This window comes from Vulpes vulpes, chromosome 1 (assembly GCF_048418805.1).
Source record: "Vulpes vulpes isolate BD-2025 chromosome 1, VulVul3, whole genome shotgun sequence".
NCBI classification, from domain to species: Eukaryota; Metazoa; Chordata; class Mammalia; order Carnivora; family Canidae; genus Vulpes; species Vulpes vulpes.
Window position 1 is genome coordinate 41,234,279 of NC_132780.1, and position 16,312 is coordinate 41,250,590.

General features: G+C 44.6%; 1 protein-coding gene across 1 annotated transcript in view; it reads left to right on the forward strand.

Annotated features, from left to right (window-relative positions):
* LOC112922084 (phosphoserine aminotransferase) overlaps window positions 1-14,860 on the forward strand; it is a 31,614-nt gene extending 16,754 nt beyond the window's left edge. Inside the window, exons 7-9 of the mRNA XM_072762779.1 lie at window positions 1,181-1,309; window positions 12,076-12,213; window positions 13,643-14,860. Coding sequence (XP_072618880.1) covers window positions 1,181-1,309; window positions 12,076-12,213; window positions 13,643-13,748 — 373 coding nt within the window. The 3' untranslated portion in view covers window positions 13,749-14,860. The remainder of the gene's footprint in view (window positions 1-1,180; window positions 1,310-12,075; window positions 12,214-13,642) is intronic.
* Window positions 14,861-16,312: the final 1,452 nt, after the last annotated feature.

Here is a 16,312-nt window from a genome sequence, read left to right on the forward strand (position 1 = left end):
TTCTCAGAGGAGTCTCCTTCAAATGTTCTTTTTTTTTTTTTTTTTTTTTTTTTAAGATTTTTATTTATTCATGAGAGACACAGAGAGGCAGACATAGGCAGAGGGAGAAGCGGGCTCCCTGCAGGGAGCTCGATGTGTGACTCGATCCCAGGACCCCGGGATCATGCCCTGAGCCAAAGGCAGGTGCTCAACCACTGAGCCACCCAGGTGTCCCTCCTTCAAATGTTCCTCCTCATGTCTCACACTTTCACCAACACACAGGTTGGCCTCTGTGTCCTCATTGCCAAGGCGAGAATCCTAGGGAGGGCTCTGATTGGCTCGGTTAGATCCCCTGCCCTGCTGTGAGACCAGGGGACAAAGGACCCAGCTGGATCTGCCTGTTGGGTGGGAGCAGGCTTAGGAGCATCAGGGCTGCTAAAATGCCAGGTGTCCACCATAGGGTGGGAGGCCTCCTTCTTTCCAGATGGGAAAGCCGAGGTTTGGATTCCCAAGGTGACTCTTCATGGGTAGTCCTCTTAGTGGCAGCAGTGGGACTAGAGTCAGGACTGACTCAGAGCCTGTGCTCCTAGTATCGTGTCACACTACTTCCTGCGCGTTAGAGGGCCCCCTGTGAGGGCTTGGGGGTGGGAAAGGTGAACCTTGGTTCTTTAGATCCTCTACAGCCACAGAGTCCAAGTCATGGGCACAGAGAAATATAAAATAAGGGAATGAAGGTACAAACTATGGGAAGTATGGGCAGAGGGAGTGTAGGAGGTGAAGGGGTTAACTGGGTGGGGGTGGGGAGCCAGAGTCCTGAGGAAGCTTGCTGCAAGGGAGAGAGGGAAGTGTGTTCCAGGTGTTGTGGAGAGTTTGCATTAGGGTTTGGGCTGGACAGATGGAGACCCGTGTGAGTTCCAGAGAGGAGTCTAATTAAACCTTTGTTCTGAATGACCTTCAGGGGCCTAGAGTTGGATGGATCCTAGTTCTTGGTTCATGACACACTTTTGTCCTTGGTCTGCACATGGCCTGCTTTCATCTTGTCTGTCCCATGGCATTCTTAAGTGTGTTTTAGTGTGACTTAAACAATAGTTTGCTTGAATGTCTTTCCACTTTTGCAAAGCTGAACTAAGTGGATTTGTCTTATTTTTAAATTTATTATTGTTATTATTATGTAATGGATTTGTTTTAATCTCTATTTCAGCATCTATGTCATGGGCTTGGTCCTGGAGTGGATTAAGAACAATGGTGGTGCAGCAGCCATGGAGAAGCTCAGCTCCATCAAATCGCAAATGATCTATGATACTATTGATAATTCTCAAGGATTCTATGTGTAAGTTGATTGGCTTTATCTCACATTTTGCCTCTTGTGAATTTTAAAATGTGTATGTCCTGTACCTTTGAGAAGTGGACATATTTCCCTTTCTTGAGGTGTCGGAAGTGCAGTGAACTGGGTAGTCCCAGGCCCCAGGATTAGGGAACAGGTGAGTTCTTCCCTTGTGCATCCCCACCTGGGAATCCCACGATGAGGGACCTCTTCCCCAGGGGGTGGTGATGTTTTTTTCATGAAAGATACTTCCTGGGGATGTCTCATTTCCTCCTGGGACAGACCCTTCTCCCGCTGTCTGCCTCCTCTCTGTGTCCCCTGGGAAAAAACACTGTGCTTTCTGGAAGGTCTCAGCTTTACCCAGAGACTCCACTGGAGACCCTTGGTATAAATACCCACTCCTGGTCCCCTCAGCCAGGTCATTTGCCTTTTTTTTTTTTTTTACATTTTATTTATGTGTTTATTTGAGAGAGATAGCGTGCACGCTTGCATGAGCAGAGCAAGGGGCAGAGGGAGAGAGAGAGAATGAGAGAATCCCAAGCAGACTCTGCGCAGAGCACAGAGCCCAATACAGAGCTTGATCCTACAGCCCCCAAATCACAACCTAAGCCGAAATCAAGAGTTGGATCTCAACCGACTGAGCCACCCAGGTGCCCCTAGGTCACTTAGCTTTTTAGGAAAGCTCACTCCTTCCCTTATTATAGGACAAATATTACCACTCCAGGAATGCTGTCTGTGAATGGAATTGGCTATGGTATGAGGAGACTTCTAGTTAAATTCTTTTGTGTCCACCACTGGATGAGCACCTCTGAGGGGTACAGGAGATGAGGGGTCTTGTGTTAGTCTCCTAGGACCACTGAGATGATGGGTCTTGTGTTAGTCTCCTAGGACCACTGGAACAAAGATGTATTGCTTTGGTGGCTTAAAGCAACAGAAGTCTATTCGCACTCCCCTGGAGGCCTGAAGTGTAGTATGTCAGCGAGGCTGGGCTCCCTTCAGAGGCTCTAGGGAGGAATCCATTCTTTGTCTCTTCCAGCTTCTGGTGGCTCCAGGCATTTCTTGGCTTGTGGTGTGTCACCTTAGGCTCTGACGTCAGCTTTGTTGTGCGTCTTCACTTCTGGTCATTGGATTTAAGGCCTAGCCAGATAATCCAGGATTATTTATCTCAACTAGAGACCTTTTACATAGTTATATCTGCAAAGACCCCTTTTCCAAACAGGTCACATTCACAACCCCTGGGGGTTAGGACATGAGTGTATCTTTTAGGGGGTCACTATCCAGTCCCCTACCATAGAACTCTCACCAGAATGTAGGTGTGAAGCACCTAGTGCAGTGCCTGGCACACAGAGATGTTTTCATTTGTGTTTCCCTGTCCTTAAAGTGACATACAGGTTTATGAAATTTTATGCTGTGTGTGTGTGTGTGTGCTCATGCGTGCACGTACACATGTGTATATTTGTGTTTATACACATTTATATGCATATACATAAACATAGTCATTTACAAAGCCTGGGACCTCCTCCTTAGCGACCACTACTCTTTCGGGTTCAAGGATAGCAACTGACCAATAGTAACTGGAGAATTTATACTCTTTGAGAATTCAGTGTGCCATGTAGGATGGACAAAACAATGCTTGAAGCCTAACTGTTAATACATCCCCATGACCACCCAAGGGTGGGAGATGGGGATATACTTTTGGAGCAGTTAGGATAAAGTAGCATGCTACTGCTACCTCTGCCCTGAAAATGCTTGTTGCCTTTCCTGTGAGTTCTTGGCATGCAGTGACCCTCCAGCCACAGGCCCTGGGGGAGTCGGGTTTGGCTGGATGCCTTAGCCTTTAGGCTCCTCTCCCATGAGCAGTCTGGGGGAAGGGATGCACACTGTGCTTTTTGCCTGTGCATGGTTCAGCAGAGCCAAGTGCAGCCAGGGGGCTTGGTGGTGGTGGTTGTTGGGGGGGGGGGTCCAAGGAATTCAGCGCCAAGGGCTAAATAATAGTTACAAGCTTGGAGTGGTAAGATGATATTGCTTTGCCTGAGGTGTACAGGGGTTTTTGACTGAGCTTGAGCCTTGGGCATGAGTAGAGTTAGAAGGCAAAAGTACTTTTGGGAATTTTTATGAAAGCAGGGAGTGGCCCCTGCAAAGGTACTGAGGGAAGAAAGTACATTGTGTGTGGGGAGCAAAGAGTGAGTTGCCTGGAGGGGATGTTTGTGCTGAGATTAGAAGGAAGGTCTGGAAAGGTCTGAAGACATATTTAGTCTACCTGTTCAGTCCTCTGTTCACCTGTCTGCTCATCTACCCACTCACCCACCCTTCTATCCATCATCCACCCACCCATCCATCATCCATCATCCATCCACCTATCCATCTACCCATCTAGTAAATGTTTCTGAGCACCTACTCTGGGCTGTGTTCTAGGCTCTGGGATACTCAGAAGAACAAGGTATCTTTCCTGACTCCCAAAGAGTACTCAGAACCTGAATGTGAGTGAAAACACTTGGCTATTGTGGAGGAGAGACCAAATTTTCTATTATTGGCTTTAGGCTCCATTTATTTCTCAGGAGATGTATAGGCACAAAGTGCGAGGACAGAAAGAATGCTAATGCCTCTGGAAAAACCCAGGGAATTAGAAACAAAACAAAACTTAGGAGGAACCCTGGGAATCCCTGGGATTCCTTTTCCTCCAAGCTCCTTAAAACTCCAAGCACCCAACCTGGCATTTCCCAGAAGGCAGCCTGCTTAAGCCAACGTGGCAGGCGGGTTGTCTCCGGGGGAATCAGGTCACCTTCCCACCCAGAACTTTTCATTTACTTATGCACAGCCTTGACCTAGAATTTTCATCTTCTTCACAATAAACCTTTTTCTGGGAACTTCCATCTGCCCTGGGCTGCCCGCCCAGAAAATGTCACTCTAGCATGTGATGTTCCCACCAGGACACTGTTACTGGAGTCAGCAGGCTTTCCACTTGTTCCCTCCTCAGTGTTGCTATCTACTCTTTATAGTCACTTTAATTTTCAGGAAATTCTCTGCTTTTCTTTAAAACTATAGAAATATGGTACCACAAGGGAGGTGAGTGATTTTAAAGAGGAATACCAAGTAAGCTAGGATTACAATCCTGAACACAGTTGTGGGCAGTTTCCTGGGGGCCACACCAGCTCTGCCAGTGAGCCTGGCAGAGATGCCCAGACAGATAAGATAGCCATCGAAGTCCGTATGTTCATCCCATGGCCTAACCACCCATATGGCGCTGATTGACCCTGACTTGAGCCCATGGGCACAGTGTAGCATTCAGGGCAGAGAACCCCCTCTTGGCCATTTGTTAGCATGTGGCCTTGGGCCAATGACCTGACTGCTCCAGACTCCCATTTCCTTATCTGTACAGTGTGTGTAATGGTGGTACATACTTCTGTCTGTCTGTCTTGAGGACTAAGTGAAAATCCATATGAATAAAGACTATATAACAGGGGTTTAGAACATGGGCTCCAGCGTGGGTTAATTTGTATAAACCATACTTGGCATTAGGGAGCCTTCCTTAAGAGTTAGGTCCTAGTATTATTTTGGGTTACTATGGAAAGCACACAGAATGCTGAATTTTGATATTCTAAAGATATCTAAGTGATAGCGCCCATATCGAGACCTGAGATCACCTTTCTTGGTACCTTCACGTGGGGACCAGACCCTAGGAAGGAGGGGAGTGTGTGATGGGCCTAGCAATAACCTCAACATAAAGGGAAGTAGGTAGAACCCTGGTGCTTTATAGCTACTGACACATTTTATTGTCAGTGCAGCCCTGTGGAGCAGAAATGAAGCCTATTTTCCAGAGGCACAGAGAGGTTAAGGTGGCCGGGAAGTGGGAGCAAGCCAGGGTATGCACATGAGGAGGGTCATGGGAGTGCTGGTTCCAGGGTGCTTATGTACTACTCTCGAGAAACTACAACAATCACAGACCAGAGATGATGTGACTCTATAATGCAGGCATCAGGGATCCCTGGGTGGCGCAGCGGTTTGGCGCCTGCCTTTGGCCCAGGGCGCGATCCTGGAGACCCGGGATCGAATCCCACGTCGGGCTCCCGGTGCATGGAGCCTGCTTCTCCCTCTGCCTGTGTCTCTGCCTCTCTCTCTCTCTGTGTGACTATCATAAATAATAAATTAAAAAAAAATTTATAATGCAGGCATCAGTGGAAAACTTAGAAATGATCAAGTTCAGAATTGTGATTACTTCAGCTAAATACGTAAAAGCCGATTACTTTCCCATACTCCAGAAATAAATGTAAAAAGCGTTAATGAGGTTAAAAAGATCCCATTTGCTGCAATAGCCATGTCAGTTCTTTTTTTTTTTTTTTAAGATTATTTATGTATTTATTTATTCATGAGAGACACAGAGAGTCAGAGACATAGGCTGAGGCAGAAGCAGGCTCCCTGTGGGGATCCCGATATGGGACTCAATCCCAGGACCCCGGGATCACGACCTGAGCTGAAGGCACTCAACCACTGAGCCACCCAGGCGTCCCAGCCATGTAAGATCTAAAAATCCAAATATTCATCTGGAAAAGTTAGTTAATACAGAAGGATAGCTGAAAAATTTTAAGAATATGTATTTACATTAATAAAATGTAATGTTAACATGTGGTTTACCAAAAACAAGCCATGGTAATGTAATGGGACACTGGCATACAGATAAGCAATATGCCAGTGGAATAGTAAAAAAAGAAAATTCCAGTAAAAAAATTATTTTATTGTAAATATTATTTTTTATTTTTAAAGTTTTAAAAAGATTTTTGATTTATTTATTCGTGAGAGACACAGAGAGGCAGAGACACAGGCACAGGGAGAAGCAGGCTCTTCATAGGGAATCTGATGGCAGGACTCGATCCTGGGGCCCTGGGATCATGCCCTGATCGAGAGGCAGATGCTCAACCGCTGAGCCACCCAGGCGTCGCAAGAATGGCCTTTTAAATTAGGTAGAAATGCATGTTTGGATTGCCCATATGATGCAGTTTGTTGGACATCTGACTCTTGGTTTCTGCTCAGGTCATGGTCTCAGAGTTGTGAGACTGAGCCCCACCTTGGGATGCTTGGGATTCTCTCTCTTGCTTCTACTCTGCCCACTCATGCACTTGCTCTCTAAAATAAGTAATAAAATATTTTTTAAAAAAGTAAAAGAAAAGCATGTTCATAACTTTGAGGTTTTGATGTTCAAAGCATTGATAATCCATTTAGACAAAATTATAGAGCTAGATATTTGCATCATGCCATACTCAAAAGTAAATTCTAATGAGTTAAAAGATCCAAATGGAAGAAACTGAAATAAAAATACCATAAGAAAATAGAGGAGTTTCTTTGAATATAGAAAGTGTAGAAGGCCTTCCTAAACAAGCTGTAAAACTCAGAAGCCATAAAACAAAAAGACGTCTAATTATGTGAAAAATTTTGCACAGCTTAAGATATCACAAATGGAATGAAAATTAAAAATGACAGACATGAGAAAAGTTTCACAGTATGTAGCATAAAATTTAGGTGACTATCTTTGGTATAGGCAAGAGCCCACAAATGAAAAAGGAAAATAAACCAAATAACAATGAGGTGGTGGTCGCTAATGAGGTGGTATGAGCCAGAGACCCAGAGAAACACAGCTGGTTAATAGGCCAACCTCTTCAAGAAATGCAGATTACAACCATGAGAAATATCAGAGAGGGAGACAGAACATGAAAGACTCCTAACTCTGGGAAATGAACAAGGGGTGGTGGAAAGGGAGGTGGGCGGAGGTGGGGGTGACTGGGTGACGGGCACTGAGGGGGGCACTCGATGGGATGAGCACTGGGTGTTATGCTATATGTTGGCAAATTGAACTCCAATTAAAAAAAAAAGGCAAGTGGCAAGATACAGGCCTAGGGGGGGTAAAAAGATTACAACCATGAGATTTTTTTTTTCTTTTTTGCTGCTAATCAGAAATTATAACGATTGATGACATCAGGCCAAGGAATGCACTTGGTGTGTCAGGTATGAACTTGGACAGTTTGGAGTGAAGTGTGCAGCCCCCATCACAATTCAAACTCTTAATCTTTGACCAGGGATTTTTATTGCCAAGTAGATGGCTGTCATTTCTACTCATGGATCCAGAGGTGTGGTACCTGCAAGTCTGGTCCTGCTAGGTGAAGATCTGCAGACTATTCAGATGCCCATCAGGAGGCGTCTGATGAAAGCCACTGGGGTCAGGACGCCTGGGTGGCTCAGTGGTTGAGCATCTGCCTTTGGCTCAGGTTGTGATCCTGGGTCCAGGGATCAAGTCCTGCATCGGGCTCCCCACAGGGAGCCTGCTTCTCCCCCTGCCTGTGTCTCTGCCTCTCTCCCTGTGTCTCTCATGAATAAGTAAATAAAATCTTAAAAATAAAAGAGGAAGAAAGCCGCTGGGGTCCATCCACAGTGTGGGATAATGTGTGCAGTGAGAAAGGTGAGGGAGGTCTGTGAACAGACATGGGAGACTGGCCAGGTTCTATTATTTGGACAGAAGATAAAAGCAAGTGTAGGAAAGGATGCATCTATTATTAATTCACTTACAAAGCCACAACATTTCAGGAAGTCTGGGTGGCTCAGCAGTTGAGCGTCTTGCCTTTGGCTCAGGTCATGATCCTAGAGTTCCGGGATTGAGTCCCATGTTGGGCATGTCTATACATCTTTGTATGTTTAAGAAGAGCCTGGGGAGTGCACATCAGTGGGAACCCCCTCTGTAGGAAGAAGATGGTAGATTTCTGTATTTTTACTCTGGATTTTCATAAATCGCATCAAAATTTAAAATTAATATTTTATTTTAAAAATCTGGCAGTAATGGGCAGCCCTGGTGGCTCAGCGGTTTAGTGCCGCCTTCAGCTCAGGTTGTGATCCTGGAGACCCAGGATTGAGTCCCATGTCGGGCTCTGTGCATGGAGCCTGCTTCTCCCTCTGCCTGTGTCTCTGCCTCTCTCTCTCTCCACCCCCCCCACCCCCCGTGTGTCTCTCATGAATAAATAAATCTTTTAAAAAAAAATCTGAAAAAAAAAATCTGGCAGTAAGGAGAGGCCTGATTATAGCATTTTGTGGGCTTCTTTCTCGCAGGGCAGTCTTCCTCATTCTTTCTCAGCTGTCCTTATAGAAGGACATCACTGAAACTTGGCCATGCTAACGCTCACGCTCACCTTCTTTGTAAGGTGGGTGATTATGGGAGCTGTGCCTTGGCCCCACGCCATCCACTCTGCTACTTTCAGAAGTCCTGGTGTTTCTCAGTGGCCACTCTGGGGCACTAGTCCCAGAGACCCAAAGCATTTTTCAGTCACATCATTTGAGGAAAACTGTGTCCCTGTAGGATTTCTCATCTGGGGAGTTTAAATTCATGTGAACTTATGACGGGCTCTGTGAAGTTTAGGAGTCAAGAAACCAGTTTAGCCCTGTTGACACAGGATTTCCTAAATTTATAAGGTCATGCAACCAATTTTCCAATATTATCATAGACAGTAGTGGGAAGCAGCACATGGAGTTTGTCCTTCTGTCTTTGTAGTCCTGAGATTACCTGGGGGGTTTTACATGCTGCCTAGGACCCACCCTGACCTTACTCTCAGTCTTGGCACCTTCTGCCTGCCTCTGAAATTTGGTAGTGACTGCCCAGATCGCACACTGGGGAGCAGTGGCCAAGTGCAGCCCACAGTGGTGCTTGCAGCTCCTGCAGTGTTTGAAACACAGCTTTAGGGATGCCTGGGTGGCTCAGTGATTGAGCCACGTTGGGCTCTGCTCAGCCAGGAGTCTGCTGCTCCTTCTCCTTTTCCTTTTGCTCCTCCTCCCACTTGTGCTCTTGCTTTCTCTCAAATAAATAAAATCTTGAAAAGAAAAAGTGGGAGCATATTTCTCTGGGGAGGCAAAGAATGGGCAGTCACATTTGTTGTGTAACAAAGGGAGTTTGTGCTGAGTCTGGCACACCAGACCTGTTCTCATTTGTATGACAGCTGGGCCTCTGTTGGCATTTGAGTTGGCCTCCCCAAGTGCCCTTGTTCTAGTCTTAGGCCTTGTTTCTTCTGACCAAGAAACTTCTGGTTTTTTAAAAGAATTGATTAATTAATTAATTAATTTATCTATCTATTTATGAGAGAACTTGAGCAGGAGGAGGGGCAGAGGGAGAGGGAGAAGCAGACTCCCTGCTGAGCAGGTAGCTGAGGAGGGGCTTGATCCCATGACCCCAGGATCATGACCTGAGCTAAAGGCAGGCATCCGACTGAGCCATCCAGGCATCCTTGATCAGGACACTTCTTTGTAAAAGCTTTCTAGCAGGTCTCTTCACCTTCTGGTGTTCCCACTCTCCATTCTCTCCTGTGTGCTGCTGTTCTTTAAAATTTAGATTTCATGTTGTGGAAACCTGACTGCTCCTCGTTGTTCAAGGACCCAATCTAGTTCCCTTCGGTGAATCGACAGGGCCTCCCCCCTGCAGTCCAAGCTCTACCCCTGACCAGCAAAACCCAACACTCCAGTTCCCCAAGTTCTTGCTGGGGGTCCCCTGGGCCTTTGTAGATGCTCACCTGTCCTAACCTTGCCGTGTCCCTCTGAAACATTTAAGCTTCCTCTTGGGTGGAATTCCTTGCTCAGCTCTGTGCTTCTTGCTGTTACAGACCTCTCCCTTGGAAATTTAATTCCCTACGCTGCCATCTCACTAGACTGGGAGCAGTTAATTCCCTTTAATCTTTGTTTCCCTCCCTGAGCTTTATACCAGAGACATTCTTGGGCACTGTGTGAATATTTGTCATGTGCCGATTATTTACTGTCATGATGCCATCTACTTTCATGATAGGTTGGGCAAATTTGGGGTGGGGGTGAACTGTAAATAAGATGTTTAATTCTCCCTCCTTTTAATTTTTTTTCTTAAATTAGGCTTGCTTTTTGCTGTGCCACCTCTATAATTGGACCTTCCTGTTGGGAGCCTGAGGCAGCAGAGTATCAGAAGGGTAGCCAATGAATTTTTAATTTAAATGTCAACCACCAAACCTACCACCTAGTGAAAGGGGGGTGGTGTGCAGAAATCAGGCTCAAAGCCTATTACTAGATATTTGGTTTCCCTGTTTGCGTCTTTTCTGCCTGTAGGTGTGCACTTGACTCTTATTAACTTTAGTAGGAATTATGTATGTGCCCTTAGGGGAGAGCATAACTTTTAATGGGGGCTTCCTCACACTGCTTTTATTTGCTGTTTAATTTTAATGAATCACACCCCAGTAGAAGTGTAAGAATACAACAGGATGAGCTTGAAAATGCAGAAGTGGTTATTACATATTTTACTCTTCTTTTATTCCAGAGTAGATGTCAGCTCTTCATTTGTCTCCTTTGATTGTCGATGGAATGTAATTTTGACTGCCTATGTTTCAGATCAGAAACTCAAGTCAAAATACTAACCTTTCCTACATAAAAATTCACACATCCTTCATTTTTGAGAATCTGTATAAGCCTTGTGCACGATGCTGGGAAGAAAATGATGAACTTGTTGAATTTAACTGATACTTAGGTTCTTTAATATGTTCCAGACACTGTTTTAAACTGTATCAGTTATCTGTTGTTTATGCATCACAGAGAACATGGAAGACAGTTGTTAAAGCAGCGATTTTTTTTTTTTTTTTTTTGCTCATGACTTTGGGTCAGCAGGCTAGGCTGGGCTTAGCTGGGTGGTTCTTCAGCTCCTCTCACTTGGGATGGCTTATGCTAACAGGGTCAGTGGTGCTTCACCTGTAGCCAGTGGTCTACAGTGACCTCACTCATATGTCTGGGAGTTGGTGCTGGCTGTTGCTGGGCCTCTTCTTGGCTTGCTTACATGGCAGCCTTGTTTTAAGAGGGCAGCTATAGAGGCTGTATTTGTATTCCCCTTGAGGTTTAGGCTTGGAAGTTGCATAGAAATCCTGATGTTGCAGTCTCTTGGTCAAAGCAAGTCACAAGGCTGGCCAGATTCAAACAGCTGGTTGGCTCAGTCGGTTACACATCTGCCTCGGGCTCAGGTCATGATCTCAGGATCCTGGATCGAGCCCTGCGTGGGGCTTCATGCTCAGTGGGGAGTCTGCTTCTCCCTCTCCCTCTGCCTCTCCCCCTGCTTGTTCTCTCTCTTTCTCAAATAAATAAATATAAAAAAATAAAAAGGTATGGAGAACTAGACCTCGCTTCTTGCTGGGATGGCTGTAGAGAATTTGTGACCATTTAAAAGCCACCAAAGCCCCCTATAAATACTCGCTCAATCCTCACATCAAACTTAGAAAGTGGGTTCCATTACTCTTTCCACTATTCAATAGATGGCAAAGTCAGACAAAACAGGTCTAATAACTTGCTCAAGGTCACACAGCTTGGGACAGTGCAGTGTGACAGTGCTTTGAAAACTGTTCATGACTGAGCCCTTCAGCCACTGTTAGGACCAACAAATTTTTTTCTCTAGCCTTGTAGAGAAAGGGTCAGTCACATTGCTGTGTGATTGCCATGTATTGGAAAATCCATATATGTTGTGTCACCGAGCTATCACAGCTAGTCTGATATGAAGGTATTATTTCCATTATTTAGGTGAGGAAAACTGAGGCTAATGGAAATTAAGTATAAGTCATACAAGGGAATGCTAACTCACTGTTCCATCTGCAAGAGTGGCCTCCTTAAGTAAAAATGATCAGTTCCAGGGCAGACTTTTTAAAATCTATTTGTGTTGACAAAATGTTTAAAGCAGTTTTTCTGTTGACTTGTTAATGGCTGTTGCACATTACAGAAATAGCTGGAATAATAAATATGTTTTTCAGATGTCCAGTGGAGACCAAGAACAGGAGCAAGATGAATATTCCATTCCGCATTGGCAATGCCAAAGGAGATGATGCTTTAGAAAAAAGATTTCTTGATAAAGCTCTCGAACTCAATATGATTTCCTTAAAGGGGCATAGGTGAGTATATATCCAGTTCAGATGCTCATTAGAGAATTTAGTTTTTCTTTCTTTTTTTTTTTTAATTTTTATTTTGAGAGAGTGCTCACATATAAGCAGGAGTGCGCAGTTTGGGTGAGTAGAAGGAGAGAATCTTTAAGCAGTCTCCACCCAGAACGGAGCCTAAGGTGGGACTCCATCTCATGACCCTGAGATCATGACCTGAGCAGAAACCAAGGATTGGATGCTTAACTGACTGAGCCACCCTTGCACCTCATAGTTTTTCAAATGTGGAGTGAAACCTATCTACCTCTCTAGGAGTCTTGCCCAGCTTGGAGTAGCAATTATTATAACTTGTTGAAAAAAAACAGTTGTCATGGGATAATTCTCCTCTCCCCACCCCCCAAGATTTTATGATTTATTTATGTATTTATTTGAGGTAAAGGGTGGGAGAGGGGCAGAGGGGGAGAGAGAGAGAGAGAGAAAGAATCTTTAGCAGGCTCCATGCCAGCATGGAGCCCAACACAGGGCATGATCTCATTAGCCTTAGATCATGACCTAAGCCGAAATCAAGAGTAGGATGCTCTACCGATGGAGCCGGCCAGGTACCCCTTAGATTTTATTTTTAAGTACTCTCTATACCCAACACAGGGCTCAAACTTACAACCCTGAGATCAAGCGTCTAATGCTCTACTGACTGAGCCAGCCAGGCATCCTTCTATTTTTACTTATAGACCCTTAGTGTGATTCCTTGGCTGGGTGCATCATAGACCACATCTACAGGCTTTTGTCAAAATTACCTTTGAGGGGCAGCCCAGGTGGCTTAGCAGTTTAGCGCCGCCTTCGGTCCAGGGCATGATCCTGGCGACCTGGGATCGAGTTCCATGTTGGGCTCCCTGCATGAAGCCTGTTTCTCCCTCTGCCTGTGTCTCTGCCCCTCTCTCTGTGTGTCTCTCATGAATGACTAAATCTTTAAAAACAAAACAAAAAAACAAAATTACCTTAGAAAATCTCTTCAGTGGTTTTTATGGCAGAGGTTGGCATCCCATGACTGGAGAAAACAGATTGCTGTTGCTCCAGCTAAACAGCAGAGAGTGGGTCCTGCGAGCTCTATGAAAAATGTGTCCTCGCCCCCGGGGAGGTGAGACACCTGCCCCGCAGTGGTTGCCTGCTCCCTGCTTCTTGTGAGGCAGGCCCACCAGATACCTGACTGAGTTAATCTAGGTGATGTGTGAGCATGATGGTCCTTCACTATATTAGGGAGAATTTCCTAACAATTAGACATTTGAACCTGCTGGCTACGTAGGGGCCTTCAGGTGACAGGTTGGACATGATGGCCTCAGGTGCTGTGTCTCTCTCAGAAGCGGGTAACTGGAGACTGGAAAGAGGGTCGTTATGATGCTTAACGGGATGCTTTTGTTCATAATGGCTGCATCTTTGGTTGTTCTAGGTCTGTGGGAGGCATCCGGGCCTCTCTGTATAATGCTGTCACGATTGAGGATGTTCAGAAGTTGGCAGCCTTCATGAAGAACTTTTTGGAGATGCATCAGCTGTGAACACATCTTAATCAACATATGCTCTCCCCTTGAACAGTGTACAAAATTGGAAGTAACTTGGGGATGGCAATAGAAGCTTAGAAAACACAATATTTTTCTCGAGCAAATATGCTTCTTAGGGACCTCGTTTTTCAAAGAACAACAGCACAACATCCACATTTCTGCAAAGCTGGTTGGTCTTAATGGCCCCCACCTTCATTCTGACTTGAACTGGAAGTGTTTTTTATTTAAAATCTTCCTTATCTTTTCTAGTGAACCAGCTAATTTTGTCTTTGCTGCTACTTTTTCTAGCTAAATCTCAGTATTCAAACTTGCCTGTGGACTTAATAATGCAACTTGAAGTTACTTATTTCTGGGACACACACACACACACACACACACATACACAGAGCATAGAGGTTGGGTGGGGACCTTTAGGTGCTGAATCTTGATCCTTTACAAAATGACACGATGGGGTCTCCTGGGTTTTGCAAGCTGTTAATTCAGGACCACACTCACTGTGTGGTGAGTGTTGAGGGATTCCAGGCTAAAGGGCAAATTTGGAATGTTTCTTTCTCCTGTTACTCTTCTAAAGAGATAAAAGTGGCATACTGTGTGTTCATATAGCAAGGTCTGTTTTTAATACCAAATGGTTTATATGTCTATGTAGCCTGTTTCTAATAATATGATTCTTGGTGACGCATATGTAGAGACTTAGAGAATTTGTTAGAATCCTTGTCCTCTTGTATTAGGCGTTAACACTTGAAATGGTGTGTCCCTCCCCTCCCCCTTTTGTCTTCAAAAAAACTACTTTGCAAGATTTTGAAATTTCCCTGATTCCCTTTGATGTTCCTTTTAGTGGGTAGAAGAGAAGGTTGGTTGGTTGCTTTGTTCTTTATTTTTCAGTGAGGCTGTTAAATTAAAATTCTCTGTTAAACCCCCTTCTTGTTGGTTTCACTTGACAGTTCTCTTTATAGCATTTGACCAGTGATGCTGTGAAGTTCTGGAAGATCTTTGTGGAAGAGTTTTTCTCCTATTGTTTATTCATTGTCAGTTATTTTCTCTTGACTATGTGGAGGACATTTAAGTCCTAAAACATGTAAACCTTTGTCAATAAATTTCTTTACCTGCTATTTATTGACGTATGTATGTATGTTAAGTAATCTCTACACCCAACATGGGGCTCGAATTTATAGCTTGGAGATCGAGAGCCTCATGCTCTACCGACTGAGCCAGCCAGGCACCCCCACTTCACCTGCTTTTTAGATGGATTGTTCTGTTAAAAACTTTATAATGGAAAAACTTGAGTCTGACTGTAGCATCTGATAAGGGTAATTAAGTTCCACCAAAGGGGTAAGACCTGAGACCTGTGCATCCATTTTTAAAAAAATGATTCGGTATACAGTTGTGGCTTTCCATTGGCTTTTGGAATGGATATTATCAAGAAACCACCCTACAGCCACAGTATAAAGGTCTATGAGCTCGGTCTATGAGCTCTGTCCCACATAGGTCAGAAGCATGCCAATAGGGCAGTTCTAAGCTATCTTTGTGTTTTGTTCTATTGTGTGACAAGGACTGTACTGATCTCTTATCCAAGCTCAACATCAATTAGTTGGGTTATTTGGGTTCCACTGGTCAGAGCTAGGCTTCCCTCGTCTTAGTTCTCATCTGTAAAAAAGAGGATTGAAATACTCTCTGACTTGTTCTGGAGAGGTTTAAGAGCTTAAAACAAGGGCTCAATGCAGGATATGAATAGTAACTACAATAAATGTTTATATAGCAAAGCCAACCAGTCCATGGACTCCACCTAAGTGTTCACATAGAAGAGTGCTCAGTCTACCTCACCTTTTTCATCCTTTCCTGATGGTTCCAAGTCCCTGTGGTTTGTACCAACCCAAAGTTTCAAATTTCCATTTAACTCCATTCCTGTTGCCATGGCCTACTCTCATGTCATGGTGGATTATTTCTGCAGCCTCATCTCCAGCCCCACTCTTGCATACCAGTTGGATTATTACTTCTCCCTCATGTTCTTCCTTGATGCTTTAAAAACGCAGGGTTCTCAGCCTGGCCTCAGGGCTTTGTAGCATCTAGCTTGGCCTTGTCTTCCTTAGGTTAATGGTTCTTGGAATGGGACTGTGTTTGCCCAAGCTATGACACACATGCCTGGCCTGGAGTTTCTGCCTCAGTGGAGTCCCCGCTCTGTTGGAACAATGCTCCTTTCCTTTGTTCTTACAAGGGTGACCATTTTACCCATCACACGCCTGCATTCCCTCTTGAAGTGTCCACTTACGTACCTTTCCCCTTACAGCATCATGGAGGAGCCATGTTTCTCCACTTCCAGCAGCTGTCGTCCTTGCACTTAGGGGCTACTCAACAATTGTCTGTTTAAGGAATGAAAAGTCTTAGGTCATATTGATCTTCGTGAGTTTCACAAACTGAACCTGGATTAAAGGCAGACATACAATCTTACCTATATGGATTTTTTTAAAAAAATTTAAAACCTTAGTATACAATATAGTTTTGTTTTCCACTAAAATGGTCAGATAGGACTCTGGTTGAATAGGGAAATTTAATATCTTGGAGGG